Source organism: Delphinus delphis, chromosome 16 (assembly GCF_949987515.2).
Source record: "Delphinus delphis chromosome 16, mDelDel1.2, whole genome shotgun sequence".
Classification (NCBI taxonomy): domain Eukaryota; kingdom Metazoa; phylum Chordata; class Mammalia; order Artiodactyla; family Delphinidae; genus Delphinus; species Delphinus delphis.
Window position 1 is genome coordinate 28,825,346 of NC_082698.1, and position 21,653 is coordinate 28,846,998.

Here is a 21,653-nt window from a genome sequence, read left to right on the forward strand (position 1 = left end):
ACCTCCAGGGCCCTGCTGCCAGATATCTTGGACATGGCTCCATCTGCCAGTGAGCCAACATTAGCCCCCAAACTCCCAGGGCCTCGGCCCCACCCATCAGTGGGCTGACACCAGCTATAGGACCCCTGGGCCTTTCAGCTGGTGACCCCAGAGCTCAGCTCTGCCTGCCAGTCGGCTGGCTTTAGTCCCAGGACCCAGCTTCACCCACCGATGGGTGAGCACCAGCTTCAGGATCCCCTGAGCCCCAACTCCACCCATCAGCAGGTGGACACCAGTCTCAGGACCACCATAGCCTTGAAGCCTGCTGTACCAGGTCCCAGCCTACCTACCAGGCAGCCAACCCCTGCTCTGAGACACCTGAGGCCCCTCAGCCAGCTGTCCTGGGATCTGGCCCCACTCACAAGCAGGCCACAAGCTTTGGGACACCCTGGACTTAGCCAGCTGCATCAGGAGCTGGTTGCCCGCCAGTGGGCCAGCACCAATGCCAGGGCCCTGAAGCCAGAGATCCTAGGAGTCGGCTCTGCCCATCAGTAAGCCACCAGTCACCTCTGGACTCCCTGGGCCCTGGCCATGTCAACCAGCAGGCTGATACCAGCCCTGGGATCCTCTGGACCCCAGCCCCACCCACTAGCAGGCCAACAGCAGCTCTGAGATACCTTAGACTCCTCAGGCAGCCACTTCATGATCCAGCTCCACTCATCAGCAGGCCAACACCAGCTTTGGGACACCCTAGAACCTGCAGCCAGTTGTGTCAGGAACCAGCCCCACCCACTGGCAGGACACACTAGATCCAGGAACCCAGGTCTCACAGCCACCAACTCCAGAACCTGGCTGTGCCCACCAGTGAACCAGCACTAGCCCCAGGACCCCCCAGGGTTCCACAGACAGCCACCTTGTGACCCAGCTCCTCAACCAGCAGCTAGCAACCTCCACATAAGGCAGGGCCTGGCAACCAACTGAACTGTGGATAGCCATGCCTACAAGACTGCCCACAGCGGTCAGCCGTCCACAACAGAAGGACCCATGCGGCCCACATAGGGGGCATGCCTAGAGCATATGGTTCTGGTGACCAGAGGGGAGTACGCTGCTGGGATGCATAGGATGCCTCCTACAAAAGACCACTTCTCCAAGGCTGGGAAATGTAACCAACCTACCAGATATATAGAAATAAAAACAGCAGGGCTTCCCTGGTGGCACAGTGGTTGAGAGTCCGCCTACTGGTGCAGGGGACATGGGTTCGTGCCCCGGTCTGGGAAGATCCCACGTGCCGCGGAGAGGCTGGGCCTGTGAGCCATGGCCATTGAGCCTGCATGTCTGGAGCCTGTGCTCCACTATGGGAGAGACCACAACAGTGAAAGGCCCACATACCGCAAAAAAACAAAAAACAAAACAAAAAAAACCCCCAAAACACAGCAAATTAGGCAAGATGAGGCAACAGGAACAAGTTCCAAATGAAAGAACAAAATAAGACCCCAGAAGAAGAAATAAGTAAAGTGGAGATAGGCAATCTACCCAATAAAGAATTCAAGGTAATGATTATAAAGATGGTCAAAGAACTCAGGAGAAGAATGGATCAATAGTATGAGAAGTTTGAAGTTTTAAACAAAGAGTTAGAAAATATAAAGACGAACCAAACAGGGATGAAGAATACGATAACTGAGGTAAAAAATACACTAGAAGGAGTCAACAGTAGTTTAAATGATACAGAGGAACAGATTAGTGAGTTGGAAGACAGGGTAGTGGAAATTATTGAAGCTGAACAGAAAAGAAAAAAAAAAGAAGACAGTGTAAGAGACTTCTGAGACAACATCAAGTGTATTAACATTCACATTGTAGGGTCCCAGAAGGAGAAGAGAGAGAGAAAAGGGCAGAGAACATATTTGAAGACTTAACAGCTGAAAACTTCCCTAACCTAGGAATGGAAACAGACATCCAGGTCCAGGAAGCACAGAGAGACCCAAACAGGATCAACCCAAAAGGACAACACCAAGTCACATTGTAATTAGAATGGCAAAAATTAAAGGTAAATAAAGACTATTAAAAGCAAAAAGGGAAAAGCAACACGTTACATACAAGGGAACTCTCATAAGGCTGTCAGCTGAATTTTCAGCAGAAACTCTGTAGGCCAGAAGGGCATGGCATGATACATTTAAAATTATGAAAGGGAAGAACCTGCAACCAAGAATACTTTTATCTGTCAAGGGTTTCATTCAGATTTGGAGAGATCAAAAGTTTTACAGACAAGCAGAAGCTAAAAGGGTTCAGCACCACAAAATCAACTTTACAAAGCTGTTAAATTTAAGAGAAAAAGAAAAGGTCATAACTAGAAACATGAAAATTATGAAAAGAAAAAATTCACTGGTAAAGGCAAATATATAGTAAGTGTAGTAAGTCAACGACATACAAAGCAAGTGGGAAGATTAAAAGACAAAAATAGTAAAATCATCTATATCCACTATAAGTAGTTAAGGGAAACACACAAACATGGAAGGTAAACAGTATGCTACTAGACAAGCAATGTATCACTGAAGAAATCAAAGAAGAAATTAAAAAAATACCTGGAGACAAGTGAAAATGAAAAGTGTTCCAAAATTAATGGGATATAACAAAAGCAGTTCTAAGAGGGAAGTTTATAGTGATTCAAGCTTTACCTCAGGAAAGAAGAAAAATCTCAAAGAAACAAACTAACCTTACACCTAAAGGAACGAGAAAAAGAAGAACAAACAAAACCCAAATTTAGTTGAAGGAGAGAAATCATAAAGATCAGAGCAGAAATAAATGAAATAGAGACCAACAAAAAGTAGAGAAGCTCAATGGAACTAAGAGCTGGTTCTTTGAAAAGATAAACAAAATTGATGAACTTTCAGCTAGACTCATCAAGAAAAAAAGAGAGAGGGCCCAAATCAGTAAAACCAGCAATGGAAAAGAAGTTTACAACTGACACCCCAGAAATAGAGAGGATCATAAAAGATTGCTATGAACAATTATACACTGAAAAAAATGGGCAACCTAGAAGAACTGGACAAATTTCTAGAAATGTACAATCTCCCAACTGAATCAGGAAGAAATAGAAAATACGAAACAGACCAATTACCAGTAATGAAATTGAATTGTAATAAAAAGTTCAAGACCAGATGGTTTCATAGGTGAATTCTACCAAACATTTAAATAAGAGTTAAAACCCATCCTTCTGAAACTATTCCAAAAAATTGCAGAGAGAGGAACACTTACAAACTTATTCTATGAGGCCAGCATCACCCTGATACCAAAACTGGACAAAAATAACCACAAAAAAAGAAAGTTACAATAGTTAACTGTATGAACATAGATGCAAAAGTCCTCAACAAAATATTAGCTAACTGAATCCAACGTTATATTAAAGGATCATACACCATAATCAAGTGGGATTTATCCCAGGGATGCAAGGATTTTTCAGTACTTGCAAATCAATCAAAGTGATACATTACATTAACAAATTGAAGGATAAAAGCCATATGGTCATCTCAATAGATGCACAAAATGCTTTGATAAAGTTCAACATCCATTTATGATAAAAAATCTCTAGAAAATGAGCATAGAGGGAGCATACCTCAACACAGTAAAGGCCATTTATGACAAACTCATAGCCAACATCATGTTCAATGGTGAAAAGCTGAACACATTTCCTCTAAGATGAGGAACAAGACAAGGATGTTTACTCTCACCACTTTTTTTAAAAAATTCATGTTTATTGAGGTATACTTACATATAAGGAAATTCACCCATTTTATGTGTAAAATTCAATGAGTTCTGACAGACCTATGTGGTCGTGTAAGTACTACCACATAAAAATATGGCACATTCCATCACCTTTCCCAAACTTCCCTCATATCTTTTTTGTGTTCAATAATCTCCGTTTCTCTTGCAATCACTGATCTGATTACTGCACAATAGGTTTGCCTTTTCCAGAATGTCACTGTGATGGTTAATTCTGTATATCGACTTGTATGGGCCAGAAGCGTGCCTAGATACTCTCACCACTTCTGTTCAACATAGTTTTGGAAGTCCTAGCCACAGCAATCAGAGAAGGAAGAGAAATAAAAAGAATCCAAATTGGAAAAGAAGAAGTAAAACTGTCACTGTTTGCAGATGACATGATACTGTACGTAGAAAATCCTAAAGACACCACCAGAAAACTACTAGAGCTCATCAATGAATTTGGTAAAGTTGCAGGATACAAAATTAATATACAGATATCTTTGCATTTCTATATAACAATGAACTATCAGAAACAGAAACTAAGGAAGCAATCCCATTTACAATCACATCAAAAAGAATAAAATACCTAGGAAGAAACCTACCTAAGACCTGTACTCAGAAAACTATAAGACACTGGTGTAAGAAATTGAAGATAACACAAACAGATGAAAAGATATTACGTGTTCATGGATTGGAAGAATCATTATTGTTAAAATGACCATACTACCCCAGGCAATCTATATATTCAATGCAATCCCTATCAAAATATCAATGGCATTTTTTTCACAGAACTAGAACACAATTTTAAAATTTGTATGGAAACACAAAAGACCCTGAACAGCCAAAGCAATGTTGAGAAAGGTGAACAGATCCAGAGGTATTATGCCCTGACTTCAGACTGTACTACAAAGCTACAGTAATCAAAACAGAATGGTACCTACAGAAAAACAGACACACAGATCAATGGAACAGAATAGAGAGCCCAGAAATAAACCCACACATTTATGGTCAATTAATCTATGACAAAAAAAGCAAGAATATACAATGGGGAAAAGCACTCTCTTCAATAAGTGGTGCTGGGAAAACTGGACAGCTACATGCAAAAGAATCAAACTGGACTACTTTCTCACACCATATACAAAAATAAATTCAAAATGGATTAAAGACCTAAATGTAAGATTGAAAACCATAAAACTCCTAGAAGAAAACATAGGCAGAACACTCTTAGATATTAATCATGGCAATATGTTTTGGATCTATCTCCTAAGATAAAGGGAAACAAAAGCAAAACTAAACAAATGGACTTAGAAAGCTTTTGCACAGCAGAGGAAACCATTGTGAAAATGAAAAGACAATCTACTGAATGGGAAAAAAATATTTATAAGTCATATGACCGACAGGAGGTCAGTCACACGTGAGATTATATATATGTGTGTGTGTGTGTGTGTGTGTGTATCACATCACATCTTTATCCATTCATCTGTTGATAGAACAGTGGAATATTACTCAGCCATAAAAAGATGAAATATTGCCATTTGCAACAACATGGATGGACCTGGAGAGTATTATGCTTAGTGAAATAAGTCAGAGAAAGACATGTTATCACTTATATGTAGAATAATCTAATAAACAAAAGAATGAATATAACAAAACAAAATGACACAGATATAGAGAACAAATTAGTGGTTATCAGTAGGTAGAGGGAAGGCGGGGAGGGGCAAAATAGGGATGGGGATTAAGAGTTACAGACTACATATATAAAATAGACAAGCCACAAGGATATATTGTAGAGCACAGGGAATATAGCCAATATTTTATAATAACTTTAAATGGAGTATAATCTATAAAAATATTGAATCATTATTTTGTAGACCTGAAATTAATATAATATTGTAAATCAACTATACCTCAATAAAAAATTCTATATTGTAAATCTATGTTTTCCCCAAACATTGTTGAAATGTACTTTTTAAAGTCTATGACGTTTGTTAGGCCATGCCCATTGTTTTCTTTTCTTACTATTCTTAATATTAGGTAATTTGTTCACTTTATTTCAAGGTTCTGGCTTAAATGACGTTGAGGATATCAGTTGTAATTATGCTGCTTCTACCTTCTGCACAATACATTTGTTAGATAGGAAATAGAGAGTTTAGTAGATATTCTACCCTTTGAATTAGACTTCTATTAGAAGATATCAGGATAATTGAAACCTCTTTTTCCTCTTTGGAGTATATTTTGGTACGAGTTTTGTAATGTTTTTTTGGGAAAGTATCATCCATATTTCTTTTCTGGATAGATCAGCTGTGGTATGCTACTGTATAGTATAAAAAGGTTTTCTTTCTATTTCCTCAGTTTTACTGTTTACCATACTTTACTATTAAGTTCTTGAGTTTCTATATAGGAGTAATTTCTGGAAAGATCAGTGGATTTGGCTTTGAAAATTCTAGATTTGGGGACTGACCATGATATGTGAACTTGAGCAAGTCACTTATGCTTTGTGGACCTCAGTTTTTCCATATATAAATTAGGGGTAATAAAATTACTCATTATCATTTAGGATTACAAAACAGATTAGGATTTCAAAAATACATGACTGACTGTTAATGGTTTATACAAATAGTGCTTTCATGTTACATAACAAGAAACAAAAGATAGGCAGTCTAGCACAAGTATGGTAGCTCAATAATGACGTTAGGGGACTTAAGCTCTTCCCATCTTCCTGTTCACCATCCTTAGTGCATAAGACTTTTGCCCTCTTGCTTCCTGATTCATTGTCACAAAATGGCTACTATAACTTTCTGTTTTAGGCATAAAGAATAGGAAGGACTAAAGGGCTGAAGGAAAAAAAGCTGGTCTTAGTGAAGTTCTGTCTTTTAATTTGGCCAGGGAGGTCCTACTAGTGATGTGTGCCTGCAGCTCATTGGCCAGAAGCATGTTACATGGCCACTCTTTGCTTCAAGGAAAGCTGGGGAATTATATATTTTAGCTCTTCAGTCTCTGTAGTAGAGCAAAGCAAAGGAGAAGGGATTGTGTTTAGGATTTGGGTCAGCTAGTCAACAACGTCTGCTTTCATTGATGGTTGGAAGAATTCAATGATATACTGTATTTAAAAATTTTTACAGAGTGTAACTTAAATAGATGTATACTGTATTCATTATTCCTCTTACCTTCTATTGATGATCTTATAAACTAGAGTGTATTCTTAAATTTATTCTAATTTTTTATTCAAGGCTCAGAAAATCTATGAGATTATTACTTACTTGATTGTTAAATGCGTGCGTCTTATTGCCTACATCCTAGAAATTAGTATAAATATGTTTAGGCATAAATATTGCATTATTTCCAACCAGCTCCTCTATTTTTATCTAAGAATGAGTGAGGACCATTCTTACATCTGGCTAATCTTTGTCAACCACACATCCTAATGCTCAGAAGGTAGAAGAAGTTGTCATGGGTTTGTTTTTATATCTGATCTTCTCTTTTAGGGCTCTTTTGATGTGTTTGAAAATCTTTTGCACAGAGTGATGATCAGCCCTGCATGTCACATGCCCTATTTTCTCTTAGGTGTCATTGATATTGCTTAAAGAGCCAAAACTTTCCTATTGGTACCATTGACATGGGCATTAGTTTTTCTTTTCCAAAGCCGTTGGTGTCAGTAGTGGCAGAGCAGTTGTTTTATTTTTAGCACTTTTTTTCCCTAAAATCCTTCAGTTTGTTACGTAAAACTTGAAAGTTTCTAGAGTTGTCATTCCGATAGCTGCTGCTAATATCGTTTGTCCCTATGATAATCAGCTGAGTTATCTTTTAATTTGTAAAAATAAACAAGTTACTTCAGGACATAAAAGGTCCCTGCTTTTGGGCAGCATTCTAGATGAATGTTTGTTTTTGAGAAGGGCTGTTTTCTGGAGAATACATATGCTTTGAGTGAAAATCATACTGAAGTGTGAAAGGCAGCCTATCACTAATAGGAAAATAATTGGGAAAGAGGCAGTTCTCCAAAGTGACTCTAGCCCTACTCTTGCTTTCTTCAGTGACCCACAAAATACTTTTATATACTTTATATATTTAAAGGGCAATTAATGAGTCTGAATATACTCAGAGGTACATGAAAAATAGCAGTAGAAGTCCTAAGCAGCTATACCACAGAATGGCAGCTTTCATTTGAGCTGAATGGGCTGGGTGGGGGGTAAATTTGAAAACAGGCCAAGTATCCTGAATACACATGCTGGTGCTATCACCCAGTCCTACAGCCTGAAGTAGAGGGAATGACCTTCATAGTCACTAGTATTCAGGCAAGGTCGTATTATTTTTCTCCATGGTAAAATATGTTAAGTAAGGGGACCAGGAGGCACATAAGTCCTGGATGTGAGCTGAGAAGGGGAATGGAGGAGTGAGAATCTTAAATGAGGTCAGAGAAAGCTAAGAAACAGAAATCTCCAGAGAATTTGGAGATGACCAGAGAAACTTGTAGGATGCATCATGAAGTAGGAGACCCTTCAGGTTTATTATTTCTGAATCTCTTCACTTTGATGAAAATGCTGGTAGTTTATAAATTCTGTCATATTGGGTGCAACAGGACTTTGATGTGTATATGGCTTTTGTTTTGTTTTGTTTTTTGCTGCCTGTATTCTTTCTTTCTTTTCTTAGACATTGTTCGAAGTGATGTTGCCTTGGATAAACAGAAAGGCTGCAAGATTGCCCAGCACCCTGATGTTATGCTGGAGCTCCAACGGGAGAAGGCAGCTCAGATGCATCTGGTTCTTCTAAAGGAGCAATTCTCCAATACTTACAGTAATCTCGTATTAACAGGTAAGGCTGTTGGCGTCGGCTGGAATCTTAGAGCACTGTAGATTGATGGTCCCCATCAGTTAGCAACTTGATGCTTGGGAGACACTAAAGTGGGATTCAGATGAGCTGCATCTGTCTGTCTTTTCCCACTTATCCCTTTTAAAATTGTGATGACTCTTATATTCATATAAAATATTTATTACATTTTGCAGATGTATTTTGGCTTGAGGTTATGGGCGGTTCAGCATGTGTGTTCTCAAAAGAGAGAACCAATGAAAACCTAATGAAGCCTTGTAAAAATATGACTTTTTAGATGTGTGCCAATAGATTTGAGAAAATTACTAAATTTGGTGTCTAAGAAACAGCTATTTTCCTCTTTCTGTGTATGCCCTTTCTGTGAACCCAGTGAATATAAAGATGAAATGTAAAAGAGATAATGATCCACAGGCAGAGCTGAGAATGTTCTATATTCTTGGTGGAGTTTGAAAATATCTAGGGAATCTGATTTACTTTTTAAGAACAAAGAGGCTATGAGACTGAGCCATACTCCTTTACATCCTTGGTTCTAGGAGGGAAATGAATATATGTGAGAGCTCAAAGGAGAAACAACTTTTTGCAGGGCTGCTGCGGACTTTGCTGGTTAAGAGCATGTGAGTTGCATGCCTTTGTCAAGCTTTGGAAAAAAATTCTAATAGCACACTCTAATGTGAGAATCATGTAGGACTTGGATGAACTAAGAAGAGCAGTCTGAGTTACCTCCATTTTCTTAAGGGAATGCAAGGCAGATCTGCATTATCTTGATTCAAATAAATTTTAATAAATCAAAGTGTGTGTTTTCCCTTGTTTATGAATATTAAAAAAATAAAAAGATGGAATGCCTGACAGGCTATGAACATCTCACACTTATTTTTGTAAACTCCAAGTTAGGAAAATTTAAAAATTTTTTACAGGCTTCCTGGCATTTCACCAGGTTGCTTCCAGCAACCAGGTTGTTTTGCTTTTGAAAAAGCACAAGTCTCTTCTGACTCTACATCAGTACCTGGTGGAAAACTCAGCAGCATGAGATGAAAGCCAGATTTAAATGTGGCTTTGGAGAGCAGAGAAGAGGATTATAGATTTCATAAGTATAGGCACTATTTTTTGTTCTTTGATAGGTCATTAAGGAAGGAAAACTTAAAAGTGATTTATGGCTAATAAATCCTAAATTGGTTAGTGAAACTGTATTTAAGTTTAGATGTTTGGGAAGAACATATTTTTCTCCAAATTTCTTCAGTCTACCTCAAATGTACAAATAGTAAATGTATATAGTATTTTCCAATTCACTTATTGGAAATGCAGTATTTTAAGCTATCCTTATTCTAATATTTTTAGGCATACATTAGAGATGTCAGACCCTGTGTTCTTTAATGTGGCATAGAAAGAGCTTAGGGTAATTCTAATCCTAAACTGTGCATCCAGAGTGTGGCTTGAAGGCATATTATCTTTGAAAACACAAGTGCTCTATTGAGTTCAATGGAATCTTTTCTAATTCTCAGTAACATAATCCCTTTGGATGTTTATTCTCAGTTCAAACTGTTGGAATCAACATTGTCAACTTTTACCCTGACAACTTGCTTACTTTCTACTAAACAAACTTACCCTAGAGAAGAGCCTCTTTCCTGCTCTCACTTCTCCCAAGCTGCTTCAAAGAGCCCTCAGGCATTTTCCACATTTTTCACCCAAATGCCTGTTGCAGAGGTGGTACCTTGCTGCAGACAGAGCATTTGGTGTGCCCTGGGTTGTTTACGTGAAAGTTCAAAAGGTTTTGGTGCCAGGTGTTGAGAAGAGATGGAGTCATTTCATTTTAGCAACAATGGTAAAACTATTTTACTATCCTTTAACTAAGTCTTTGATTTTACACAGTGTAGTTTTCTAATTGTTATGAAGTTTAATCCTTGATTTCTTGTATAAATTTTGAGAACATGGTCTCCAGACAGCTAAACATAATATTTAAACATAACTAAACTAACTTCTGTAAATATTTCCCTTTTCGGTGATGAATGTATATTGGTAAGGAGGGTGAGGTTGAAGGGGCAGAGACCTCTCAAATGAAGTGACTTTCTTTACCAACATGTTCAGAACACCTACCCTAGGATTTCTGCTTGGTGATGTTTTACTTATTTTGTATAACTCTGGCATGTTTGAAATGTCTGCCATGAAAGTATGTGGGAACAGGATGAGGAAACTGGGCCTCCAAAATCTCAGAAACAGACCACTTTTTTTTTTTTTTTTTTTTTTGCGGTACACGGGCCTCTCACTGTTGTGGCCTCTCCCGTTGCGGAGCACAGGCTCTGGACGCGCAGGCTCCGCAGCATGTGGGATCTTCCCGGACCGGGGCACGAACCCGTGTCCCCTGCATCGGCAGGCGGACTCTCAACCACTGCGCCACCAGGGAAGCCCAGAGATCACTTTTTAATGTCTCTGCTCTCCCCTCAACCCCTCTCCCCAATTATTTACAGAATTTCATGTATATGTGTAGCAGTGTATCATGATTGTTTCCTGTTAGTGGTCAGTTAGTGGTATAGTCTTTATTTTTAAATTGGACAACTAAGTTAACAGTAGAGGAAAAAAATTAATAAAGTGATTGAAATGTCAGTATAGTAAGAAATTAATAAAGTGATGGAAATGGCAGCTGCTTAAAAGCTTATTAAAAATGATGGCTCTTGCCCTTCACCTCACAAGCAAGCCCTCATTCTTAGGTGTTCCATCTTTAGCTGATCTGTCAGCATTGAAGTGAGAGGTATGCCTTCATATTCTGCATTCTAGCTTGTGATCTCTCTTAAACAGCCATCCTTCAGATGAGGGCAAATAATATTCTAGCTTTGAGGATCTTCTGAACATTTAATAAAAGGAAAACAACTCTACAGTTCTAGTGACAACCCAGTTAATGGAAACACGTGGTTCTTATTGTATAATATTTTTTAAAAAATGGATTGTATTTTTGCATAATATTAAACATGTCTTAATATCTTCATGTGAATGATTTACACGGTATTGGAAATAATGTTAGCCTCACCTAATCTGGAGGGTTTTTGAAGTAAACTCTAAGGTTATGTGAAAGTGATGGAGGAATTCCAGGAGAACATCAATGATAGAACTATTTTAAATATGCTGCACTTTTTTACACTGACTCACCAACACATGCATGTAATCTTGTCCTGTAGCTTCTTGAATCTGAGAGTATTAAATGTCACCGTGCATGTTACTCAAGGAGTGATAAATGAAAGGGAGAGTTTGGTAGGTGACTTTAAGAAAGAACAGTGATCATGTCTTCTGTATCTTTGTGCTCTCATGATTCTTAATGTGATAATGCTCTGTAAGTTTGTTGAAAATGTTCTGCTGTGTACACATTGTAAGTTCACTCAAAGACTACTTTTTAAGGGTTAATTTGGACATCTATTAAATAACTTTATAGGTTTGAATTTAGTTATTTGTCTCCCCTCCCCTGGCGAACCCCCCTCTTTTGAGGTATAAATTGAACTTTTGTGGCGGATGCCTGTACTATAATCAAATGAAAAACAGAAAATAAAAAGTTAAAAGCCAGCCTTAAGGGGCAATACACTTTCTAGGATTTTCTTTAGAACATAAACTCCCAGAAGGCAAGGAATATTATATTTGTGCTGCATTCTGCATAGTAATTAGAACATAGTGAATGATCCTGTAATGAAGTCAACTTTTAAAAAATTTGTGTTGTGAAGTCATCTAGTCAACTCTTGTTTCCAGGTAGCCTGAACCGTATAGCCGTTATAAATGGATGGCATTACTCAAGATGCTTTCCAAAATTCCTTTATGAGGACTCTTGTTATGTTATTGTCTGCTACTTATGGTTTTGTACCTCTTCTTTCAGTCATTAGATTCCAAAATATACTGAGATTCTTGTGGTTAGCTTTATTGTATTACTGTGGTAAATGAATTGAGCAAAAGAGGCTCATACTTCCTTGTTGTGGCCAATCTTTCTAACTTCAGTTGAGCAAAGGGCCCAAATAAGTATTCTTTCAGTTCTCAAAGGACTATATCCAGGTCTGTTTAATTATTTGCATTATATTCCATAGTATTGAATGTAACATACTTTATTTTACCATTTCCCTATTAGTGTATATTAATTTCTATGCATATTTACACATTTATTTCTGTAGAAGAGATTTCTGAAAGTGGATGTCTGGGTCAAAAGGTACATATTTTTAAATTTTATGAATTCAGGTTTATTGAGGTGTAATTTACATTATAGTACAAATAAATTTGGACAGGTTAATATATTATAGAGTCATATAGCTGTCATCACCATCAAGATATAGAACATTTCCTTCACCCTAAAAATTCTTTTGTCTCCCTTGGCAGTCACTCTCCTTTCTCAGCCTTAGCTGTGTCTGATCTGATATTTGTCCCTAAATGTCATATCAATGGAAAAATAAAGTAGTTGTGTGTGTTTGATTGTTTTCACTTAGCATGATGTTTTTGAGATTCAGTCATCTTTTTGCATTTATTAGCAGTTCATTTCTTTTTGTTGCTGAGTAATATTTCATGTTAAGAATATCCTACAATTTATTTATCCATGCATCTGTTGATGGACATTTGGTTTATTTCTAGCTTTTGGTGATTATGAATAAAGCCACTGTAGACATTTACTCTCAGATCTTTGTGTTGACATATGTTTTCATTTCTCTTAGGTAGGTACCTAGGAGTGGGATTGCTTGATTTTATGATGCCTGTTTATAAGAAACTGTCAGACTGTTTTCCAAAGTGGCCGTACTATCTGGCATTCCACCAACAGTGTGTATGAGTTCTAGATACTCCATATCCTTGCCAATAATTAGCATTGTCTGTCTTTTAAATTTTAGCTATTTTAGTGGGTACGTAGTAGTAGTATCTTTTGGTTTTAATTTGAAATTTACCTTATGACTAATGATATTGAGTATCTGTTCTTTGCTTATTTGCTATCTATATATCTTCTTTGGTGAAGTGTCTGTTCAAACCTTTTGCCCATTTTAAAAAAATAATGACTTTTGTTTTCTTACTATTGAGTTTTGAGAGTTCTGTATTTATTTTGGGCTACAAGTCCTTTATCTGACATACGATTTGCAAATACATTTTTCCTCTGTGACTTGTCCTTTTATTTTTTAACAGCTTTTTTCAAAGAGCAGAAACTTATAAATTTGATGAAGTCCAGTTTTGCTTTTATGGTTTGCATTTAAAATTATAATGCATTCTGCCAGATAATTTTCAGAAAAGATGTAGCAATTCCCATTCCCACTAGCCATGTATGAGAGCAGTTATTTCCTAACATTCTCATTAGTGCTGGGTATTAGTGCTCTTTTCAATCTTTTCCACTTTAACAGGTGAAAAATATTATCTCATTGTTGCCATTTTCTGGCCAGAGCCAGGGCGAGTATATTTTTACATATTTATTGGTGATTTATATTTTCTGTTTTGTGAATTACCTATTCATATCTTTGCCTTTTAAAAAAATTGGGTGTTAATCTGTTTCTTATCAGTTTATAAGTGCTCTCTGTGAGTTAGGAATGTTAATCCTTTGTCCTATGTATTGTAAACCATTTTCTTCCCTGAATGTCATTTATTTTTCAACTCTTTTTAGTTTAGAGCTTTAATCTTTTACTATGACTGGAATTTATGTTTATATATAGTGTGATGTAAGCATGTAACATTGTTTTCTTCCAAGTAGCTAGCCAGCTTTGCATACACTTTTTTTTAAAATAAAACATTCTTTTGCCTCTGAGTTGAAACATCATATATGTTATATATTATACTCCCACATATATTTGTACCTATTTCTGAACTCTACGTTATGTTATTTTTTTATTCGTTATTTCTGTGCCAGTGTTATACTGTTTTCATGTCTGGTAAGGCTTATTAACCTTTGTTTCTCTTTTCTAAGGTTTTTACAGCTGTTCTCATATAATTACTTTTTGAAATAAACTTTCACTTTCTCTAGTTAAAGAAAATTCATTGCTGGATTTTGATTGGAGTTATATTCAATCTGTATTCTAATTTGGGAAGTATTGATATTTTTCTGATGTTAAGTCTTCCACTTACGATGATATATCTTTTCACTTGCTCAGTTCTTGTTTTATGTTGTTTGATAATGTTTTATAATTTTTCTGTACCTTTCTTGTTAAATATATTCTTTAATATTTTATGCTTTTGTTGATATTGAAAATGAATTTCTTTCTCTTTATAACTTATTTCCAGTATAAAGAGAAACTATTGATCAAAGACAAAGGTAGATTTTTTTCTATTTTCTAAATTTTTACCTACTGTTTTCCTTTTATTTTCTAAAAACCTCCCCAAAATATTGAAAAATAGTGGTGATAGCTGCTTTTCACATGATTTTAATGAAAATGACTTCACTATTTCATGTGTATAAGCATCTGAATATTTATCCACTAAAACCAATCCCTTGAAAGTCAAAATATATTTTTTTCAAAATGAGAATGACTTTATTATTATTTATTATTATGACAGAGGAAAGATATTTTGATTAACATTCTTCTAGGCATCTCTCTATCCGTACACACACATATACATAAGCCATAAATGTATAGGAAACACATATAATTTTATACAAACCTGTTTTTTTTTTAAACATCTTTATTGGGGTATAATTGCTTTACAATGGTGTGTTAGTTTCTGCTTTATAACAAAGTGAATCAGTTATACATATACATATGTTCCCATATGTCTTCCCTCTTGCGTCTCCCTCCCTCCCACCCTCCCTATCCCACCCCTCCAGGCGGTCACCAGGCACCGAGCCAATATCCCTGTGCCATGCGGCTGCTTCCCACTAACTATCTACCTAACTACATTTGTTAGTGTGTATATGTCCATGACTCTCTCTCGCCCTTTCACAGCTCACCCTTCCCCCTCCCCATACCCTCAAGTCCATTCTCCAGTAGGTCTGCGTCTTTATTCCTGTCTTACCCCTAGGTTCTTCATGACATTTTTTTTCTTAAATTCCATATATATGTGTTAGCATAAGGTATTTGTCTTTTTCTTTCTGACTTACTTCACTCTGTATGACAGACTCTAGGTGTATCCATCTCATTACAAATAGCTCAATTTCGTTTCTTTTTAAGGCTGAGTAATATTCCATTGTATATATGTGCCACATCTTCTTTATCCATTCATCCGATGATGGGCACTTAGGTTGTTTCCATCTCTGGGCTATTGTAAATAGAGCTGCAATGAACATTTTGGTACATGACTCTTTTTGAATTATGGTTTTCTCAGGGTATATGCCCAGTAGTGGGATTGCTGGGTCATATGGTAGTTCTATTTGTAGTTTTTTAAGGAACTTCCATACTGTTCTCCATAGTGGCTGAACCAATTCACATTCCCACCAGCAGTGCAAGAGTGTTCCCTTTTCTCCACACCCTCTCCAGCATTTATTGTTTCTAGATTTTTTGATGATGGCCATTCTGACTGGTGTGAGATGATATCTCATTGTAGTTTTGATTTGCATTTCTCTAATGATTAATGATGTTGAGCATTGTTTCATGTGTTTGTTGGCAGTCTGTATATCTTCTTTGGAGAAATGTCTGTTTAGGTCTTCTGCCCATTTTTTTGTTTTTTTGTTATTGAGCTGCATGAGCTGCTTGTAAATTTTGGAGATTAATCCTTTGTCAGTTGCTTCATTTGCAAATATTTTCTCCCATTCTGAGGGTTGTCTTTTGGTCTTCTTTATGGTTTCCTTTGCTGTGCAAAAGTTTTGAAGTTTCATTAGGTCCCATTTGTTTATTTTTGTTTTTATTTCCATTACTCTAGGAGGTGGGTCAGAAAGGATCTTGCTGTGATTTATGTCATAGAGTGTTCTGCCTATGTTTTCCTCTAAGAGTTTGATAGTTTCTGGCCTTACATTTAGGTCTTTAATCCATTTTGAGCTTATTTTTGTGTATGGTGTTAGGGAGTGATCTAATCTCATACTTTTACATGTACCTGTCCAGTTTTCCCAGCACCATTTATTGAAGAGGCTGTCCTTTCTCCACTGTACATTCCTGCCACCTTTATCAAAGGATAAGGTGTCCATATGTGCTTGGGTTTATCTCTGGGCTTTCTATCCTGTTCCATTGATCTATCTTTCTGTTTTTGTGCCAGTACCATACTGTCTTGATTACTGTAGCTTTGTAGTATAGTCTGAAGTCAGGGAGCCTGATTCCTCCAGCTCCTTTTTTCGTTCTCAAGATTGCTTTGGCTATTCGGGGTCTTTTGTGTTTCCATACAAATTGCGAAATTTTTTGTTCTAGTTCTGTGAAAAATGCCAGTGGTAGTTTGATAGGGATTGCATTGAATCTGTAGATTGCTTTGGGTAGTAGAGTCATTTTCACAATGTTGATTCTTCCAATCCAAGAACATGGTATATCTCTCCATCTATTTGTATCATCTTTAATTTCTTTCATCAGTGTCTTATAGTTTTCTGCATACAGGTCTTTTGTCTCCTTAGGTAGGTTTATTCCTAGATATTTTATTCTTTTTGTTGCAATGGTAAATGGGAGTGTTTTTTTGATTTCACTTTCAGATTTTTCATCATTACTGTATAGGAATGCAAGAGATTTCTGTGCATTAATTTTGTATCCTGCTACTTTAACAAATTCATTGATTAGCTCTAGTAGTTTTCTGGTAGCATCTTTAGGATTCTCTATGTATAGTATCATGTCATCTGCAAACAGTGACAGCTTTACTTCTTCTTTTCCTATTTGGATTCCTTTTATTTCCTTTTCTTCTCTGATTGCTGTGGCTAAAACTTCCAAAACTATGTTGAATAATAGTGGTGAGAGTGGGCACCTTGTCTTGTTCCTGATCTTAGTGGAAATGCTTTCAGTTTTTCACCATTGAGGATGATGTCAAACCAGTTTTATACAATACACATGCCTGTTATTTTGTAACATCCTTTTTCTTTCTTTTTTTTTTTTTTTTGGTAACATCCTTTTTCTTAACAATATTTTGTAGACGTCTTTCTATATCAAAGAACATAGGTTCAAAATCTTTTTAATGGCTACATTAGAATTGCATTATTGTATGAATATTTTGTAATTGTTTAACTGATCTTCTATTGATAGAAATTAGGTTTGTCCCTAATTTTTAATGACTATAAATAATGTTGTGATGAACAACATTGCATATCTTTGTGCAATTCCTGTAAGTATGAGTGCTATGTCAAAGGAATAGACATTTAAAATTTTGATGCATTTAGTAAATGGACTTTCAGAAAGGTCATGCCAGTTTATACAGTGTATGAGAGGACTCACTTATCTTGTCTTTTGCTCATGCTGATTATTTTCCGTTCTTTTGTCTGTGTTATTGTAATAGACAGTGATGGATACGGCATTGTTTTAAATACATTTCATTGCTTACTGATTAATGATCAGTAAGGTTAATGATAAGTAAAGGTTAATGATCTTTTTACATTCTTTGCCATTTTTATTTCTTCTGTGAATTGTACATTTCTTTTTTTTTTTTTTTTTTTTTGTGGTACGCGGGCCTCTCACTGTTGTGGCCTCTCCCGTTGCGGAGCACAGGCTCCGGACGCGCAGGCTCAGCGGCCATGGTTCACGGGCCCAGCCGCTCCATGGCATGTGGGATCTTCCCAGACCGGGGCATGAACCCGTGTCCCCTGCATCGGCAGACAGACTCTCAACCACTGCGCCATCAGGGAAGCCCGAATTGTACATTTCTTTAGCCTTTTTTTTTATTGAGTTATTGGTCTCTTTCTTATTCAATAATAAGATCATTTTATATATTAGGGATAGTAATCTTTTGTCATGTATATTGCCAAAAATGTATTCTTGGGCTTTTTAAATTTGTCTTTGTTGTATTAATAGTTTAGTTGTTAAATATCGTATATTAATAAACGTATGTGGAACCTAGGAAAATGGTATAGATGAACCGGTTTGCAGGGCAGAAGTTTAGACACAGATGTAGAGAACAAATGTATGGACACCAAGGGGGAAAACCCACGGGGTGGGGGTGGGGATAGTGGTGTGATGAATTGGGCGATTGGGATTGACAGGTATACACTGATGTGTATAAAACTGATGACTAATAAGAACCTGCTGTATAAAAAAATAAATAAAATTCAAAAAAAAAACTAATACTAAACTTTCTTTGGGTTTTTTATATGGAAATATGTTAATATTAATGTTTCAGACATTACATGAAATTCCTAAAAATCAAAAAAAGAATAGTTTAGTTGTTTCTCCATTTTGTTTTTCTTTTTTCTCTTTCCCTCCCTCTGTGCTTATCCTGCCAGGCTAGCAGTTTGGAGATTGTCTCTGTCCTGCCCTTGGTGTTACTATTCTAGAACCAGGTATTATAGCGGTGTTTGATTCTGCTCTGTGATGGTATTTGGGATGTTGTACATCTAGTTCCTGGGCCACAAGGCCTGCCTGAGTCCTAGGTGTCCTGTAATCCCTCTCACTCCTTCTTTCTGCGACTTCCTATCGACTGCTGCCTCTGGCCCTCGGCCAGCAGTGCCTTTTATTTTTTCCCCCCCATTTAGTGAATCTGGCTTTAGTCTTCCATCTCTCCCAGGGCACCTTTTTATCTGCATTTTCTGTAAGTAGTTAAACTACTGGCTGCTACTGTGACAGTGATGAGGTTGGCAGGTTTGGAACATGGTGGTCCCTTGGTGCAGAAATGTGCAAGTGGTTAGGCAGCTTTTAATTCCACCTACTGTATTGATTCAACATGTGAGTTTTGGAATCAGACAGTCTGAGTTTGATTCTAGAACAGCCACTTATCAGCTCCCTTATCTCAGGAAATTTTTTTCATCTTCTCTTTAGCTTTAATTTCCTCAGGCGATTGTTTACATACTTCAGAGAATTGTCTGAGGGTTAAATGAGGTTTTGTACATAATTCCTTAGCGCAGTGCCTGAAACACAGTAAGTATTCAATATATGTTAGATTTTATTATTGTGATTAATCTTACTATGCTTTCAAATGCAAATGTTACTCTTGGGTAGCTTAGTTGCTTTTCTTGTACTGAAATCTCTCTGCTTTAAGACCTCAACTGACACAGGGTGGTAAGATAAAACCAATCAGAAACAATTAAAAATTTTTTAAAATATCTTTATTGGAGTATAATTGCTTTACAATGGTGTGTTAGTTTCTGCTTTATAACAAAGTGAATCAGCTATACATATACATATATCCCCATATCTCTTCCCTCTTGTGTCTCCCTCCCTCCCACCCTCCCTATCCCACCCCTCTAGGTGGTCACAAGCACCGAGGTGAACTCCCTGTGCTAATTTTGAACTCTGCTGTTAGCTTGTGGTAGTTTCATGATAAATCTCCCAACCACTCTGAACCTTAGATTTCGTAGTTATCTAAGATGTGTGTAAGAATTAGTAAAATAAAGCATGAGTCACTAAGTCGCCTGGAAGATAATGGTCTGAAAATGTGTCATGTGTGGGAAGCATTGTTCAGAATTTTTTGGTCAAGCATTTTGAGTTCCTTGAAGGCATGATATTAACTAGATGAATATTAGTTGGTATTAGAATTATTCCTGAATACCCTAAAATGAAGATGTTAAGGTGAGCAGCACGTAAATTAGATGATACTTTACATATTTAGAATGAGCCCAATGCTATTAGCAAAACAGTGAAACGTCTGCATAAAAGTCAGTGGCCATACACAAATGCATAGTCATGAGGTTATATAGCACATGACTAGCAGTTCCCCTTTTCTCCAACTTTTGGTTTTAAGTACAAAGATATTTACTCTGTTACTTGTAAGTCCTCTTATGAACCATCATATAAGTGAAATTTTCTTCAAACTCAGTTCTTATTATTATGTTCAGCAGACATAAAATTACATTTCAGTAAACATGATCAGAAAAAAGATAACATGGGAGAAAAGGATATAATTGCAAAAACTTCATTTTGTACATTAAAATCATTGTATTGGCAATAGTATAGAGAATCACTAAAGAATATAGTTTTTTAAAAAATAGTGGTCATGTTCTGCTTCTCTCAAAATTAAACTTGGGAGCATTGATTGATTTGTTTCAAGTTGATGGAATCTTTGTCTTTATGAATCACAGAATGAACTTCCTTGTTTTCACGAGTCTTTGTGTTAGGAGTCTTGGGGAGATGGTGATTACTTCTTGCTTTTCACCCGTACTCTGCAGAAGATGACATTGGAAGGAGTCCTTTGAATTTATTTATACTTTCGCTTTCCTATTTTCCACTATGAGAAGCAGTTTGTCATAAGTTCCTTCAGTTAGGTTGATGACATATCAAAACAGAATTGAATAAAAGCAATTTTTTGGACAGTGAATTAAGTGCAGACAACTCTCTGCAAGTCTGGTTGAATCCAACAGTGGATTTTAGAGTATTTAGCTAAGTGATATTTAAGGTCCAGGTGGGTATGGGAGAGGATGTATAGGCACTCCAGGAGATGTGCAAGGAAATCCATTGAGTGGAGGAGTTTTGCTGATTATTAATTAAACAGTCATCTTGTCAGAAGATTATTATAATCTTACAAGATGTCCAAAAAAATACCTGAATTATCAAGAAGACTATTTGAAAATTGAAGTTGCATGTTATTTTTAACAATGTATCTTATTGAAAGTTTATATAATGGCCAGACATTATTATTAATACTATTTTAAAAATAGGAGCAAAAAGGTTTTGAACCATTATAAACAATAAACACAATTTAAAAATATTGCTGAGTAGTTTAAAACTTCTATTTTGACCTCTGTTTTATAATGTAACTAAAATATTACTGCAGTAGGTGCATATGTAATATATGTATGTATTACATATATGTAATTTTATGTTATTATACATATGAGTTATGATAAAAATATTTTACCGATATGCAATAAAAAAATTTAGGGACCAGAAACCTATGAAGTCCTTGGTTCCTCACAGCAGCGTAGGAGAGTAGATATGATCAGGAACTTTAGGGTTCAACAGACCGAGGTTTTGATCCTACACTTACCGTGTACTAGTTGTGTGAACTTGGGCAAACTACTTAGTTTCATTCCCATTTGTAAAATAGAGAAAATATTATCTTACATGGTTTGTGAGGACTAGATTAACTAATGTTATGAAGGGCTTAATAGAAAGCCA

At 36.6% G+C, this 21,653-nt stretch overlaps 1 protein-coding gene across 3 annotated transcripts in view; it reads left to right on the plus strand.

Moving 5' to 3' along the window:
• HPSE2 (heparanase 2 (inactive)) overlaps positions 1–21,653 on the plus strand; it is a 577,000-nt gene that overhangs the window by 42,248 nt on the left and 513,099 nt on the right. For 2 of the 3 annotated variants that reach the window (XM_060034305.1, XM_060034306.1), the window contains exon 3: positions 8,386–8,547. The exons of the other annotated variant lie outside the window; for it this stretch is intronic. In XM_060034305.1, coding sequence (XP_059890288.1) covers positions 8,386–8,547 — 162 coding nt within the window. The remainder of the gene's footprint in view (positions 1–8,385; positions 8,548–21,653) is intronic. 3 annotated transcript variants of the gene reach the window in all.